The sequence below is a fragment of the Bos indicus genome, chromosome 9, assembly GCF_029378745.1.
Source record: "Bos indicus isolate NIAB-ARS_2022 breed Sahiwal x Tharparkar chromosome 9, NIAB-ARS_B.indTharparkar_mat_pri_1.0, whole genome shotgun sequence".
Classification (NCBI taxonomy): Eukaryota; Metazoa; Chordata; class Mammalia; order Artiodactyla; family Bovidae; genus Bos; species Bos indicus.
In genome coordinates this window covers 86630183-86648258 of record NC_091768.1, presented here as the reverse complement: position 1 = coordinate 86648258, position 18076 = coordinate 86630183, and the positions used below count along the sequence as shown (strand labels likewise).

The 18076-nt window shown below is 37.7% G+C and overlaps 1 protein-coding gene and 1 pseudogene across 4 annotated transcripts in view; one reads left to right on the top strand and one right to left on the bottom strand.

The window, feature by feature from the left end:
* TAB2 (TGF-beta activated kinase 1 (MAP3K7) binding protein 2) overlaps window positions 1-18076 on the bottom strand; it is an 84893-nt gene that overhangs the window by 33667 nt on the left and 33150 nt on the right. For 3 of the 4 annotated variants that reach the window (XM_070796331.1, XM_070796332.1, XM_019967567.2), the window contains one exon: window positions 7098-7288. In XM_070796331.1, the coding sequence (XP_070652432.1) occupies window positions 7098-7199 (102 nt within the window). In that variant the 5' untranslated portion in view covers window positions 7200-7288. Of the gene's footprint in view, window positions 1-7097; window positions 7289-10026; window positions 10305-18076 lie in introns of those variants that run through there. The other variant, XM_070796333.1, reaches the window with a different exon arrangement.
* LOC139184851 (large ribosomal subunit protein eL30 pseudogene) lies at window positions 11640-12074 on the top strand (annotated as a pseudogene).

Genomic DNA, 18076 nt, shown 5'->3' with positions numbered 1-18076 from the left:
TGGTCATTATATCCTATCTTTAGGCTAGTGGGAATGATTCCACATTGGCTCCAGTGTACATAGGACATGAACCCAGTAGTCTTTCATAGCTTCCTTGCTTTCTAATATGACAAGATGTTCAAGATCACCTTGTACAGCTCTTATCCCAGAACTATGATCAGCTGTTTCTCAAAGAAGCCCTGGTTACATTAGTGGGAAATGGTACAGGACTCCCATTAAGTGTATCAAAAGAGGTGGGGTGAGTTTTTAAAACGTTGAAAGTCACTGCTTTTTTGTATACATACAAATCTGCATTCTCTTCAAAATTACAGGAGAATCTGAATTGTTATTTCCAGTTCATCTTTCGTTTTCCCCCAAGCTTCTTGCATAGACAAAATCAAAGTATACACTATAATCATCCTTCTCATACTTGGGATTCATTCACTCTTTCAACCAATATTTACTGAGCATCCCATTAGCCAAGTAGAAAGGAATTTAATTGCTGTGTTAAGGACCTCATGGTCCAGTGGAGGAATTTAATGTGTACATAAATAAATATAATGCACAATGGTAGGTGTTTTAATAGGAATATGGATAAGGTTTATGGGTGGAGGTCATCTGAAAAGACTTCAATTAAGGCTATAGTAGTTAACTACTAAGGCTTACAAGTAATACTTAATGCATTATTTTGAAAAGAAAAGCAATTTTAAACTTAACAGATTTAACTGTCATATTAAGAGAATTAAAAAATAATGAAAATTTCAGTTGAAAAACTGAAAGTGCCAGCTACACAACATCTGTATACTATTCTAAGTTATGATTTAGTTACCAAATATAAATGTTAAAGATATGAATTACACCTGCTGAAAACACAGCTATCTTAGAGAATCCACAGCACAAGGAAATGATGTGAGCAGTTCCAAAAAGAGGGAGCTGACCAGTAAACAAAGTCGGAAAAGAACAGAAATAATACTGATACTTCTGTTCTCCTAAGAAGTAAGATGTTTAAGAACATGTATACAAAGTGGCAGTGTGATATGATCCTTTAACTACTGATTTTTAATATTCTGTACACTATTTTTTTTATCTAGAAAAGTTCTGAACCAGTATATTATAGGGAGGATAATATACTTGTCTTCAGAGAAAAGACAAAGAAGCCTACCCAACTGAGACAGGGAGTTGCTGTTCAATCAGTCGTGTCTGACTTTTTGTGACCCCATGGACTGCAGCACACCAGGTTTCCCTGTCCTTCCCCACCTCCCAGAGCTTGTTCAAACTCATGTCCATAGAGTCCAGTCATGCCATCCAACCATCTCGTCCTTGTCTCCTCCTGACTTCAATCATTCCCAGTACCAGGGTCTTTTCCAATGAGTCAGTTCTCTGCATCAGGTGGCCAAAGTATTGGAGCTTCAGCTTTAGCATCAGTCCTTCCAATGAATATTCAGGGCTGATTTCCTTTAGGATGGACTGGTTGGATCTCCTTACAGTCCAAGGGACTCTTAAGAGTCTTCTCCAACACCACAGTTCAAAAGCATCAATTCTTTAGTGCTCAGCCTTCACTATGGTTCAACTCTCACATCCATACATGACTACTGGAAAAATCATAGCTGTGATTATAAGGATCTTTGTTGGTAAAGTAGTATCTCTGCTTTTTAATACACTGTCTAGGTTTGTCATAGCTTTTCTTCCAAGGAGCAAGCGTCTTCAGTGATGTCCAACTCTTTGTTACACCATAGACTGCAGACCGCCAAGCTTCTCTGTCCATGAGATTCTCCAGGCAAAAATACTGGAGTGGATTGCCATTTCCTCCTCCAGGGGATCTTCCCAACACAGGGATCGAACCCAGGTCTCTTAGGTCTCCTTCACTGGCAGGCAGGTTCTTTATACCACTAGCGCCACCTGGGAAGCCCAAGTAAGGGAGAGCAGCTCCCCAAAGAAAGTAAGTAAGTAAGTGTTAGTCGCTCAGTCGTGTCTGACTCTTTGCGACCCCGTGGACTGCAGCCCACCAGGCTCCTCTGTCCATGAGATTTTCCAGGCAAGGATACTGGAGTGGGTTGCCATCCTTCTCCAGGGGATCTTCCCAACCCAAAGGAAGGCTGTCACTAAATAAGAGCTATTTACACTACGTTTAGAGGTAGTTTATTTGCTGTGACAGTTTAAAAGTAACTTTCTAAATTTGGGAAGATTCACACCCTAGTTGTTTCCCTAGAGGAGTCCTCCCCATCCCTCACTTGTCACATTTTTGTTATATCAGCTAGAAGACATATTGCTTGAATGCCCAGAAAGATTATCAACTCAATTTAAAAGAGCTGGGTATTGGGAAGCATGTCATACAGAGTTTTGTTTTCATAAAACCAGATTAATGTATTAAAGTTGACACTACTGAATGCCCAAAAGAAATTCTAAATTATTTATTTTGTTTTTTTTTGTAGTTAAAAACCTGTTAACTTATTTCATCTTTTTAAAAAATAGGTAATTTATTTACAAAGATCAAAACAACACTAAAAGATACACATTGAGAAGTCTCCTCTCATCTGGCCTGTTCCTTCTCGCCCACCATGGATAACCCTTCTTTTATTTCATTTTTAATCCTTCCAGTATATCCTCATACAAACAGGGGCAAATATATATACATATGTATATTTATTTATAGATGTATTTATATACATCTATATATACTCTACATTTTATTTAACTTAATACACCCTGAAGATTATACTTAAAGAGCTTCTCTCTCCTCCCTCCCTCCACATTCTGGACAGTTCTCTCAGTAGCAAATCTTACACAATCTTATTGAAGAATATAGTATTTTTCTATTTTTCAATGATTCAGTGAACATTCTCAGTATATTCTTATCAGAGAATGTGATTTAAAAAATTAGGAAGAGGTACCTGAGTTGTATAGCTCTGTGTATTCTTGCCACCTCTTCTTAATATCTTCTGTTAGGTCCATACCATTTCTGTCCTTTATTGTGCCCAGCTTTGCATGAAATGTTCCCTTGGTATCTTGACTTTTTTGAAGAGATCTCTAGTCTTTCCCATTCCATTGTTTTCCTCTATTTCTTTGCATTGATCATTGAGGAAGGCTATCTTATTTCTCCTTGCTATACTTTGGAACTCTGCATTCAGATGCTTATATCTTTCGTTTTCTCTGTTGCCTTTCACTTCTCTTCTTTTCACAGCTATTTATAAGGCCTCCTCAGACAACCATTTGCCTTTTTGCACTTCTTTTTCTTGGGGACAGTCTTGATCACTGCCTCCTGTACAATGTCATGAACTTCCATCCATAGTTCTTCAGGTACTCTGTCCATCGGATCTAATCCCTTGAATCTATTTCTCACTTCTAGCTCCCGGTCTTGTTTTCGCTGACTGTATAGAGCTTCTCCATCTTTGGCTGCAAAGAATATAATCAATCTCATTTCGGTGCTGACCATCTGGTGATGTCCATATGTATAGAGTCTTCTTTTGTGTTGTTGGAAGAGGGCGTTTGCTATGACCAGCACATTCTCTTGGCAAAACTCTATTAGCCTTTGCCCTGCTTCAATCTGTACTCCGAGGCCAAATTTGCCTGTTATTCCAGGTATTTCTTGACTTACTACTTTTGCATTCCAGTCCCCTTAATGAAAAGGACATCTTTTTGGGGTGTTAGTTCTAGAAGGTCTTGTAGGTCTTCATAGAACCGTTTAACTTCAGCTTCGTCAGCGTTATTGGTTGGGGCATAGACTTGGATTACTGTGATATTGAATGGTTTGCTTTGGAAACGAACAGAGATCATTCTGTCCTTTTTGAGACTGCATCCAAGTACTGCATTTCAGACTCTTTTGTTGACTATGATGGCTACTACATTTCTTCTAAGATCCCGGATTCTTGCCCACAGGAGTAGATGGAATGGTCATCTGAGTTAAATCCATCCATTCCCGTCCATTTTAGTTTGCTGATTCCTAAAATGTTGATGTTCACTCTTGCCATCTCCTGTCTGACCACTTCCAATTTGCCTTGATTCATGGACCTAACATTCCAGGTTCCTACTACTCTTTAAAGCATTGGACTTCACTTCCATTGCCAGTCACATCTACAACTGGGTGTTGTTTTTGCTTTGGCTCCGTCTCTTCATTCTTTCTGGAGTTATTTCTCCAATGATCTCCAGTAGCACGTTGGGCACTACTGATCTGGGGAGTTCATCTTTGAGTGTCCTATATTTTTGCTTTTTCATACTGTTCACGGGGTTCTCAAGGCACGAATATTGACAAACTTGTATGTAGGTCAGGAAGCAACAGTTAGAACTGGACATGGAACAGCAGACTGGTTCCAAATAGGAAAAGGAGTACGTCAGGGCTGTAAATTGTCACCCTGGTTATTTAACTTATATATGCAGAGTACATCATAAGAAACGCTGGGCTGGATGAAGCACAAGCTGGAATCAAGATTGCTGGGAGAAATATCAATAACCTCAGATATGCAGATGACACCACCCTTATGGCAGAAAGCAAAGAAGAACTAAAGAGCCTCTTGATGAAAATGAAAGAGGAAAGTGAAAAAGTTGGCTTAAAGCTCAACATTCAGAAAATTAAGCTCATGGCATCAGGTTCCATCACTTCATGGCAAATAGGTGGGGAAACAGTGGAAACAGTGGCAGACTTTATTTTGAGGGGTTCCAAAATCACTGCAGGTAGTGGCTGCAGCCATGAAATTAAAAGATGCTTGCTCCTTGGAAGAAAAGCTATGACCAACCTAGACAGCATATTAAAAAGCAGAGACACTACTTTGCCAACAAAGATCCGCCTAGTCAAGGCTGTGGTTTTTCCAGTAGTCATGTATGGATGTGAGAGTTGGACCATAAAGAAAACTGAGCGCTGAAGAATTGATGCTTTTGAACCGTGGTTTTGGAGAAGACTCGAGAGTCCCGTGGACTAAAAGGAGATCCAACCAGTCCATCCTAAAGGAGATCAGTCCTGAATATTCATTGGAAGGACTGATGCTGAAGCTGAAATTCCAATACTTTGGCCATCTGATGCAAAGAGCTGACTCCTTGGAAAAGACCCTGATGCTGGGAAAGACTGAAGGCAGGAGGAGAAGGGGATGATAGAGGATGAGATGGCTGGATGGCATCACCGAGTCAATGGACAAGAGTTTGAGTAAACTCTGGGAGTTGGTGATGGACAGGGAGGCCTGGTGTGCTGCAGTCCATGGGGCTGGAAAGAGTTGAACATGACTGAGTGACTGAATTGAACTGAACTGAACCTGAGTTGTAGGAGAAGATACTGTCCCCTCACTGTTGCTGCTCCTTTTCAGATTTTCTTTAGTTTTTGACTCCATTTTTATTACCCTTCCTTCCTCTTTCATTTTCATTACACATCTGATATCAACAAATATGGACTACTGATTCACTCACCAAATATTCATTATGGGCCTTCCACTATTACTACTGTTATTCATATTGGTTGCTAACATTACTTGAGCACTCATTATGAATCAGTTATCCTATTAGCTGCTTTCCTGCATTATCACATTTAATTCTCTGTGAAGTTTTTTTTAAAGTTTCCATTGTACACTTGAGGAAAATGAAGGTCAGAGAAGTTAATTCAATTGCTGCGATTAACTGTCAAATATTGAATTCAAGTCTCTTTTACTCACAAAACATATGCTACTTGTTATTATTAAAAATTTTAAATTAATTTATTTCCCTTTAGCTTTACCTGAGGTATGATGGATAAATAAAAACTGTATATATTTAGGTTGGACAACATGATTCTTTTTAAAGGTTATAGTGGGAGGATTTAATATACTTATATGTTGTGAAATGATTACCACAAGTAACACATTCACTACTCCACACAGCCAATTTTTTCTTTCTTCCTTTTTTTTGCAGTAAGAATACTCAAGATCTACTCTTTTAACAAATTTCAAATATACAATACAGTACTATTAACTCAAAACATATGCTTTTAAATAATGTACCACAGAAAGAGCCAGACATATTTGGAGAATTCCAACTAGCTGAGGATGATTATGGCAAAGGGTATGAGGAAGGAAGGACTAGGCAAGAGGTCATGCTGCAGAAGGCGGCAAGATTTTAGATCACAGATCTAGTATGTGCTCATCAAGATTTATCAGCTTTACTCTGAAGGGTATGGGTAACAACCATGGGGCTTTTAAGCAGGTAAATAAATATATGATCAAATCTGAATTTAAAAGGACATTTCTATCAGAAGTGAGACAGACAGACTGGAAAGACCAAAACGGGTTAGACTAAAGGTGGGAGACTAATTGAGTGTACAGGAGTAGGTGACAGAGTGTGAACAAAATGGAGATGCTTGATATCAATACAGATATGGAGCCTTTTCAAGTTTCATAGAATTTAAAACTTTAAAAATTATTCAACAAGAGTAAATATGTCTGAGCCCCAATCACCTTTATCTCCATTTGAACAAGCTGAAACTTTTCTTGACAGAAAGATTTCCAGTTTAATCAAATGAGAAAGTACACTATCACGAAATATTTAGAATTATGTATTTCTAAAATTATATGTACTAAGAAAAATCTAAAAATGTATTAGAGAGTGATATTAAATGGAAAACTTACAGAGTAAATTAAAAAAATATAAAAATAAAGTTTTTTCTTTAGAATTGGGACTTCAGGCACTGTCTAGTCAAATCCCTCCATTTTACAGGTAAGAAAACTAAAGGACAAAAGAAGGCATATTACTTGTCAAATATGCTTAGGGTGCCATTTAGGATTAGATCCCAAGTTTCCTGATTCCTTATTTAATGATTTTCTCATTTTCATATGAAGTGGAAGACCTGGAATTTTTAAAAGTTCTCCTGGCAAAACTGGGTAAAGGAGGAGTCAAGCAAGCTCATCATATATGTGGACCATATATTAATGCTTTATATAAGATCTCACTTAATCCTCACATCTACTTTACAAGGCAGGTATTATCCATATGACAGATGGGAAACAGAGAGCCTAGAACTTGCTAAAGGCTAAATGACTATCAGACATCAAAGCTCATCTCTCCATCATACTGCACTAATGCCAAAGAAGGTAAAAGTGTTTTCTTCCAATGTTTAAAAAAATTCCAAGTTGTATTAATAAATTCAGAAATCATTAAACACTGACCTGTAACATGCACCTGGATACAACAACTTCAGGTACTTCAGGGAATTTTTGTCGCAGGTCATGCAAAACCTGAAAATCAATTTGGTGGCTTCCTTGGGCCATTCGTATATTGCCTGATCAGGACTATTTGTACAATAGGCAATTCTAGGCCTTAGTGGAAATAGTACTCATCTCTTCTGTCCAAGCATTTTCTGTGAAAGAAAGAAAAAAAAAATTTTAATGAGAACTGTTATAGAATTAATATTATCATGGATTTAAAATTTCAATACAAAAGGGTATGTGCTTTAGTATCTAACATTTAGTATAAATTATAAAAATATTTAGTCTTATAATGCTTCCAGGATAGTTACACTGTCTTTTCAGTTTATAACTACTGATGGCAAACTTTAAAATTTTCTAATTCCTATGTATTTGTGTATGTTTTATAATGGATGTGCCTAAAGGCATTCAAATAAGAAATTACTGTCAAGGTTGTTTTAAAAGGGAAAATATGAGTAATGTCACTGATTTTTTTCTTAATTATCAGAGGACAGCCTAAGGGAGTAATCTTATTTATTCTACTAAAATTTTTTAAACTTTGGATCCTAAAAAACTTTGGTTCTACAAATAGCTTTGCATGCTCTATCTAAAAATGATCTGTAAATCAAAATCATTGATTTACATTGATATCATTGATATTTTATCTTAATTTTCAGATGTACTTAATCCTTAAATGTGTAATCAATTCATTTTCAGGGGCTTGGTAGCATTTTATTCCCTCTGTCTTTATTAAATCAGTATTTTAAAATACTAATGCTTGAGCCCCAACCCCAGAGCTTCTGGTTTGATTGGTTGGGAGCAACATGAGCATATGGATTTTTAAAAGCCCCCCAAGAGAGTCTAATGTATGGTCCAAGTTGAGAAATACCAAATTTATTTATATCCCTAACACTTAACATAAACCATGTTTAATCTTAAAGCCTCTTTGGGATATAAATAGCATATAAATATATTAAACCTATATAACATATTAAAATATTTAAAATCATACTATTTGTACAATAATTAAAATACAATTAATTTTAGAATAAATTTAACAATAAGACGATCTCTTTAAAACAAATTTCTTATCTGTAATATTTCTCTTTTCCATAAGCTTAAATACAAGTCTATAAACTCCATGAATACAGAAATTGGTCTTTCATGTCCCTTATTGCACACCTAGCACTCTGTAGACAGTTTTCAGCATAACAGTAGATATTAAAACACTTTTGAGTAAATTTAGTTATGACAGAACTCCTGAATCCTCAACAGAATAAAAGCTCATTTAGATATCATGTTTGGTAAAGACTTTCAAACTTTTTACCATCATTTGGTTAATTTTTCCCTACTTCTTTTGTCTGTGTGACTTCAGCTTAGTTACATCTCCTAGGTAAAAGCACTGCCAAACCAAATTATTTGCATTACAGATTTCCCAAATCTATTTCCAAAACACACACACATAATATTTTAGCACCCAATGTAATATTTCTACAAATGGGTTGCAAGAGAAAAGAAGATTACTGGAAATTAGTAAATGATATTTAAACATAATATAAGGGACAGTAAACATGCTATAGCATTGCTGATCTTGAGAAAGTCTCTCTGGACTTCACTCCAGCTATCAACTCATTTATCTGCCCATTCCCTTTTTCAGGCTAAACTCCTTGAAAGGATGGTTTATACTTTGTCTTCATTTCCTCCCTCTTATCACTTTAAAATCTACCAAGTCAGGTCTTCATAGTTTTTCTCCACTGAAACTACTTATCAAAGTTGCCCAGGATCTTCAGATTGTTAAACTTAACGTCACTCCTCAGGCCTCATCTCACTAGATCTCTCTTCAGTTCATAAACCAGTCAACCACTCCCCATTCTTTAAACAATTTCTTCACTTGGCTTCTGAGATTTATACTCTTCTGGATTTCTACCCACCCACTGGCAGTTCCTTGTCAGTTTTCTTTGTCAGATACTCCTCTGGACACCGGTGAGTTATGCAGTTCAGACCTAGGGTTTCTTTTCGATTACACCTATGTTCCTTGTCAAGGTAATCTCAACCAAACACAGTACTTTAAACAAAGGCTTTGCAAATCTATATGTCCAACTCCAAGGGAGCTCTTTCTCCCTTGAGTTCCAGGCTACATGACCAGCTGCTTTCTTCACATCTATGTCTGGATATCTAAAATTCACTTCAAACATAGTATGTCCAAAATTGAACTCTTAATTTCCCCTACCCAGACCAAATCTTTCCCAGTCTCTTTCACCTCCATATATGGTACCATCAATCACTAAGCTGGTCCTTCTCACATGCCATATCTAATCTATCATCAAGTTTTGCTGGCTGTTATCTGCAAAAGAATTATTCTGAATCTGATCACATTTCCCCACCTCTATTACTGCTCTTATTCAAGCCATGATCACAGCTCACCTAGACTGCCACTGCCAAGGTCTCCTCCCTGCTTAACTCTGCTCCAGCCCTACCTCTTACTCTACAGAACAGAGTGATCCTTGTGAAAAGTAAATCAGAACAATCAATCATTTCCCCAGCGCAAAATCCTGTAACACAAGACCCCTGGCTAACTACCACCTGGGACTTCATCTCCTACCACTGTCTTTGTTCCCTCAGTTGCACACTGAGTTCCCTCACACTGGTTCTCTCTCAAAGAGAAGTTAACCTCATTCCTCCCTTGGGGCTTTTAGACTTGTGGCCCCTTTTGCTTGGAACCCTTTCCACTCAGATATTTGCATGGCTCTCTCACACTTCACTAAGATCTCTGATCAGACTGCTTCCTTGACCAATCTCTCTACCTAAAATATTGCCACACTTTTCTCCTCTCTCTCCCTATCACATCTTCATACCTTGCTTTTACTTCATAGCATTTTATCAACACTGACATATCTACCTATCTACCTACCTGCCTATCCTTAAAGCATTAGCTCCACAGGATCAAGAACTTCAGAGTTTACAGCTGTATTCCCAGGGCCTAGGTCCAAGATGTAACATTTGTTAGATGAAATAAAGGTTTTACTGTATGGTTTCTTCATGTATTTTGCTTCTAAAATGCATTTCAAGTAATCTAGATTTGGAAATTATCATTTGAAGGAAAGGCAAATAAATAAATCCTCAGTCTAAATTCAGGACAACCTTTCGTATTTAAAAGAGGATGAAAATAAATTTCAACTCATTCTATTATTAACACATACACAGAAATCTCTGAAGTTCTTTGAAAAAACTCTTATATGACTATCAAGTATACTAACAAGAAAATTGTTCAAACGCACAATTGTATTTTAGGGATTCCACTTCCTGAAATGGCAAAGTCGCTCCTACTCGACTGATGCTCTCATGAGTAACTTCTGTAACTAGACAAAACATAAAGAGCTTGAAAACAGAAAAAGCAACGTGGGAGTGGTGGTGCTGGGGGATGGGAGGAGGAGAAGAGAGTCAATAGTTGGAAGAAGTAGACAACATGGGGTGACTTTCCATTTTTTAAATGGTTTTTAGCCAGAGAGCACATCCCAGTTGTTTTTGCACAGCAAAAGCCCAAACAAGTAAATCTTCAGTCTAATTCACTTAATGAACCAAAGGACAGATTTTGGCATGACCACAACAGCTGAAAACTTAGCGAGTAAATCACCAAAAGGAGAGAAACACCGAATTTTGTGTATAATATCTACATATATCTCTGGTTCCCAAACTATACAGACTTGAGATTCCAAGCAATCAGGCTAAAGCTAAAGTAACAAAAGTGAGGTTTCAGTTTGTAGTTTAAGTTCACAGTCAAGTTAACTGCCTACTAAAACTAACAAGCAAGCATGCAAACCACTAACCAAACATCAACATATTCTAAAGGAACACAATAGACTTCAGTCTCTAAAATGTTATGGATGTTATGAATGACATCCAAGTTATAATCTAAAATTATTACACATAAGAAACAGGAAAAACTGACCCATTGTCAAGAGAAAGGCAACTGAGGGAGACCAAGCCCAAGATGACCCAGATGCTAGAATTAGCACATAAGGATTTTAAAGCAGCTATTTTAACTATGTTCAAGAATGCAAGGGCCAATATGCTTGGATTTCTCAGTCAAGGAAAAAAAAACAAAACAAAACTATAAAAGAAATGCAAATTCAAGAAGTGAAAAACAAAACGTCTGAAATAAAATTCACTGGCTAGGTTTAATCACAAATTGGAAATGACAAGAGTCAATGAACTTGAAGACACAGCAATAGAAATCATTAGAACCTGAAGGATAGAGAAAAAAAAAATGACCGAGACAGGAAAATGAACCTACCTCAGGGACCTGTGAGAAAGAATCAGTAACTCTTAACATACCTGTAACTGGAATTCCAGAAGGAAAGGGGACAGAGAATGGGATAGAAAAAAGTATTTAATGAAACAGTGTCTAAAAATTTTCCCAAGTTAATAAAAGATCTAAATTTACACATCAAGAACTTGACTGGCTCCCTGCCCATCTTGGAGGTTGTTCTTGGTTGGGAGCCATCTCACATCTAAAGCAGGAAGATGGTGGTCACAAGGAAGACAATAAAGTTGCCTAAATCACTCAACTCTAGACTCTGTATCAACCCAAGATTCCAACTCCTTATGAAAAGTGGCAAGCACATGTTGGGGTACATGCAGGCCCTGAAAATGGTAAGATGAGGCAATGTGAAACTGGTCATCCTCATCAACAACTGCCCAGGTTGAAGAAACCTGAAACAGAGAATTACGCCATGTCAGCCAAAACTGGTATCCATTTGCAGTGGCAATAATGTTGACTTGGGCACAGGGTATGGGAAATACCAGAATAAGAACCATGGCTATCACTGATCCAGCTGATTTGGTATCTTTAGAAGCATGCCAAAACAGATGAGTGAAAAGTCAATCATGGAAAAATTTTCTATAATACAACTGGTCAGAGTCTGCTTTAAACACAACAAACAAGCAAAAAGATCTTGATCAAGAAGATCAGCAAGTCTTAAACAGACAAAGCCAGAGAAATCACACATAGGCATAAGAGTCAGTGATATGAGACCAAAGAAAAAGAAAATCCTGAAAGCAGTCCAAGAAATAAAATAAAGGGCAACAACAATTTAAATGAAGGCTGACTTCTCATCAAAACAGTGAAGGCCAGAAGATACTGAAAAGACAAAATTCAAGTGCTGAAAGGCAAAAGAAACAATTAACCTATATTCTGCATCCACCAAAAGTAAACTTTAAGAACAAAGCAAGATAACTGTTTTTAAATGTAGCCTTGTGGGTGAGTGAATAAGCTTTACAACTAAACACACTATTGAAACAAACAGGTATTTATTTAATTTTGAAAGGAAAACCAAGAAATACCTTACAATTTAATCTGGAAAATTATTTCTAGTAATAAACAGAAATGCATTTTCTATGGTTAAGATGCAAAATGACTGCTCTTCTGAGAAAAGAATAAAGAAATCATGCTTTATAGGAATGCTTCTAACAATGGGGCAAACTTTTAGCACCTAACCTGCGGCCAGCTCAAATAATCTGGGAGGAATAAGTTCTTAATGATTTTAAATAGTAGCAGAGTATATGTGCTGCTGTGTGCTGTGCTCAGTCGCTAAATTGTGTCTGACTCTGCAACTGCATGGACTGTAGCCTACCAGGCTCCCTTGTCCATGGAATTTTCCAGGCAAGAATGCTGGAGAGGATTACCATTTCCTCCTATCTTCCTGACCCAGGGATTGAAACCAGGCAAGAATACTGGAGAGGATTACCATTTCCTCCTATCTTCCTGACCCAGGGATTGAACCCGTGTCTCCTGCATTGGCAGGAGGATTCTTTACCACTGAGGCACCTGGGAAGCCCAGCAGAGTATATACAGCACTACAAACCCAACCGTAAGTATACTGGAAAGATTTAAAAAATGCGCCATGTTATCTCCTTTCTTAAGAGTATGTAAGCAACTTATTTCTAACCTCTCAATATTATGACAGTGCAGAGTACTAAGTATCAGTTAATGGCTCAGACTGCATGTTATGATAATTATCAAGTCTTCACTTTCACTACCATTTACTATGGTGAATTTTTCCAGGACTGTAAGAGTAGTATAACACATGTAACTGTTAACTGTACTCCCAAGAAGGGACCATAGCCTCCAGATCAAAAAACAACAACAAGAAAAGCAACAGGACTTACAGGTCTGAACAAAATTTGAGCATTTATAAGGTACCTGGATATTTAAAATTGGACTATCATCATGCATTCACAATCCACGAATTTAAGGAGTGTTTAGTACGCAGCAGAACCATGCTGGAGATACAAGTATTAGAGTCCATACCCTTGCTCTCCAAGTCACAGAAATTCCTGGATTAAAGACACATCAAAAGAAGCTAATAATTTAGATAACTATTTTAACTTGCCCACTATTTCATCTTTTGTCTGCCTTCTGCTACCAGATCTGCTGACTGCTATCTCAGTCCATCTCATTGCTGACACAGTAACGTTTTTCATCCCTTTCACATCATTCAAAAACAGACTACAAGGGAGTATATTAGGAAAAACTATAGACAGCAGCAGCAAGAAAAAGGCAGGAGCCAAATCATGCAGTGCCTTTATAGGCCATTAAAATCTGGAGGTTTTATTCTCAGGGTAATGAGAAGAAACTGAAAGATTTAAGCTCAGAGGCAGGAAAGGTGACATGATCAAGAAATCATGTATGTGTGAAGAATGGCTACAGTATGGAGAAGATGGCAAAAGATGAGAAGACCAGTTAGAAAAATGCTTTAGTCTAGCTAAGAAGGCAGGAGGAGAAGGGGACGACAGAGGATGAAATGGTTGGATGGCATCACTAACTCAATGGACATGAGTTTGAGTAAGCTCCGGGAGTTGGTGATGGACAGGGAGGGAGTCCTGGCATGCTGCAGTCCATGGGTCACAAAGTTGGACATGACTGAGTGACTGAACTGAACTGAACTAGCTAAGAAATAGTTAATACTTTGTAATTGTAGAGACAACAATGGACACTGAGTAGAAGGAAAAACTGAAGAGATAATTAGAAAGTAAAATTTAATAGAACTTGGGTTAGATATTGGGGTAAAGAAGGAGGTTGTAAAGGTTGCTTTCGTATTTGTTCAGATGGTTGGTCCCATCTATAAACTAAGGAACAAGCTAGAAAAGGTCCAAGAAAACAAAACAAAGTTTAGTTTTGAACATACTGAGTCTAGGGTACCTTTACAACCTCAAAACAGTGATATCACAGAGGGAGCTGGGATATATGGACCTGGAGCTCAGAGTTCTGGGCTGCAGATAAACATCTGAGAGGCATCCTTGGTGCTGGCATTAATTAACCAGTGTACAGGAGACAATCCTACCATATAATTTAAGAATACACAAAGAAAAATATTCTTGGTTATACTTTATATGAAAATTACATAGTCATTATTAATTTTTCCCTAAAAGGCCAACGTTCCTTCCAGCCCAAATACTAAACACAAAAATTGATTTTAAGATATCTTAATTTTTTGACCTACCCTATAATGAAAAATTTAAATAAAAATTTAAAGAAGAACATACATACATGGTTTTTAAAAGCCAAACAGTATTACAAAGTTTATTGGGGAAACCAGCAGTTTCCTTGCCTCATGCCTCTCCACTTTTATCCTATTCCATATTCCAGTGTCAACACTAAGCTTTTTCTTCACATTCCTATACAAGATGATTTATAGGACTATTTCTTGATTTTTTTCAATTTTACGCATTTTCTATGGATTTCCTACTATGGAAAATGAAGAGTTAGCTTTGTAACTTAGTTCTCATGCCATAATATAACCATCCTTCTCTACTCCTATGTCCATCTGCCCAATTACTTATTTCACAGTTTTTGCTTAAATCCGTATTCAATATTTATATTACTTTTCCCTATAAATACTATCAGCCTAGCCAGTTAATAGATTATGAGGGGTGGACTATATACCAAGGTCCTTTCCAAACTGGTCTTTTGGGAAGAAAAGTGTGTGTGTTGCTAATGAAAGAGCTATAGAATATTAATCGCGTATGACTAAAAGCTGGCTTTACATCAAGTCCAATAAAGCAGTAAAGCTCTTGCAATTCTAACCCTAGGGGAAATGGGGAGATGTGAGAGTGGAGGGGATGGGGTAAACATTACTATTCTACCATTTAAGTTACAGATTTAGATGAGATGTGTTACTTTTTAGCAAACCTTGATAAAAGATTAAAAAATAAACAAAACTCCTAAATGATGACTATAAAAGATTAAAAAATAAACAAAACTCCCAAATGATGACTATACAGATATGTAAAAGATTCTAGTCACCTGCTCCTGACCAGGAGGTACCATACAAAGTAAATGACAGAGCAAAGCTAAAATCCCAGAGATCCAACTTTTAAAAAAGGAGTAACTGGTAATATACCTTATATAAACTACTTAGATTTACATAATTTAAAACTGACAAAGTGTTGCCCTTTAGTGTCAAAGTCTTATTAATGAATAAATTAAATGTTACTCTCAGTTCAGTTCAGTCGCTCAGTCGTGTCCGACTCTTTGTGACACCATGAACCGCAGCAGGCCAGGCCTCCCTGTCCATCACCAACTCCTGGAGTCTACTCAAACCCATGTCCATTGAGTCAGTGATGCCATCCAACCATCTCATCCTCTGTCATCTCCTTCTCCTGCCCTCAATCTTTCCCAGCATCAGGGTCTTCTAATGAGTCAGCTCTTCACATCAGGTGGCCCAAGTAAGGGAGTTTCAGCTTCAACATCAGTCCTTCCAATGAATACCCAGGACTGATTTCCTTTAGGAGGGACTGGTTGGATATCCTGAGAGTCCAAGGGACTCTCAAGAGTCTTCTCCAACACCATAGTTCAAAAGCATCAATTCTTCGGTGCTCAGCTTCCTTCATAGTCCAACTCTCACATCCATACATGACTACTGGAAAAACCATAGCCTCGACTAGACGGACCTTTGTTGGCAAAGTAATGTCTCTGCTTTTTAATATGCTGTCTAGGTTGGTCATACCTTTCCTTCCAAGGAGTAAGCGTCTTTTAATTTCATGGCCGCAATCACCATCTGCAATTGTTTTGGAGCTCCCCAAAATAAAGTCTGACACTGTTTCCCCATCTATTTGCCATGAAGTGATGGGACCGGATGCCATCTTAGTTTTCTGAATGTTGAGCTCTAAGCCAACTTTTTCACTCTCCTCTTTCATCAAGAGGCTCTTTAGTTCTTCTTCACTCCTTGCCATAAGGGTGGTGTCATCTGCGTATCTGAGGTTATTGATACATCTCCCGGCAATCTTGATTCCAGCTTGTGCTTCCTCCAGCCCAGTGTTTCTCATGATGTACTCTGTATATAAGTTAAATAAGCAGGATGACAATATACAGCCTTGACGTACTCTTTTCCCGGTATGGAACCAGTCTGTTGTTCCATGTTTAGTTCTAACTGTTGCTTCCTGACCTGCATATAGGTTTCTCAAAAGGCAGGTCAGGTGGTCTGGTATTCCCATCTCTTTCAGAATTTTCCACAGTTTATTGTGATCCACACAGTCAAAGGCTTTAGCATAGTCAATAAAGCAGAAATAGATATTTTTCTGGAACTCTCTTGCTTTTTTGATGATCCAGTGGATGTTGGCAATTTGATCTCTGGTTCCTCTGCCTTTTCTAAAACCAGCTTGAACATCTGGAAGTTCACGGTTCACATACTGCTGAAGCCTGGCTTGGAGAATTTACTAGCGTGTGAGATGAGTGCAATTGTGTGGTAGTTTGAGCATTCTTTGGCATTGCCTTTCTTTGGGATTGGAATGAAAACTGACCTTTTCCAGTCCTGTGGCCACCGCTGAGTTTCCCAAATTTGTTGGCATATTGAGTGTAGCACTTTCACAGCATCATCTTTCAGGGTTTGAAATAGTTCAACTGGAATTCCATTTCCTCCACTAGCTTTGTTCATAGTGATGCTTCCTAAGGCCCACTTGACTTCACATTCCAGGATGTCTGGCTCTAAGTTGGAGATCACACCATAGTGATTATCTGGGTCGTGAAGATATTTTTTGTGTAGTTCTTCTGTGTATTCTTGCCACCTTTTCTTAATATCTTCTGCTTCTGTTAGGTCTATATAATTTCTGTCATTTATTGAGCCCATCTTTGCATGAAGTGTTCCCTTGGTATTTCTAATTTTCTTGAAGTGATCTCTAGTCTTTTCCATTCTATTATTTTCCTCTATTTCTTTGCACTGATCGCTGAGGAAGGCTTTCTTATCTCTCCTTGCTATTTTTTGGAACTCAGCATTCAAATGGGTATATCTTTCCTTTTCTCCTTTGCTTTTCACTTCCCTTCTTTTCACAGCTATTTGTAAGGCCTCCCCAGACAGCCATTTTGCTTTTTTGCATTTCTTTTTCTTGGGAATGGTCTTGATTCCTGTCTCCTGTACAATGTCAAGAACCTGATGAACATAGTTCATCAGGCACTCTATCAGATCTAGTCCCTTAAATCTATTTCTCACTTCCACTGTATAGTCGTAAGGGATTTGATTTAGGTCATACCTGAATGGTCTAGTGGTTTTCTCCACTTTCTTCAATTTCAGTCTGTATTTGGCAATAAGGAGTTCATGATCTGAGCCACAGTCAGCTCCCAGTCTAGTTTTTGCTGACTGTATAGAGCTTCTCCATTTTTGGCTGCAAAGAATATAATCAATCTGATTTCGGTGTCAACCATCTGGTGATGTCCCTGTGTAGAGTCTTCTCTTGTGTTGTTGGAAGAGGGTTACTCTCAGGTAAGCTTAAAACTTTCCTAAGCAGTAGAATTTCAAGAAATAATATTGTTTTAACTATTTGTTTCTAAAATTTTCTGGTGAAAGAACACGTTAATAGCTAAAAACATAAATAACACTGCTAAATATTTTGCCCACAATTCTATATCAGTGGGGGTTGTCTCATTTAGTAAGATGAGACAATTAAATGGTTGGTTAAGTATAAAC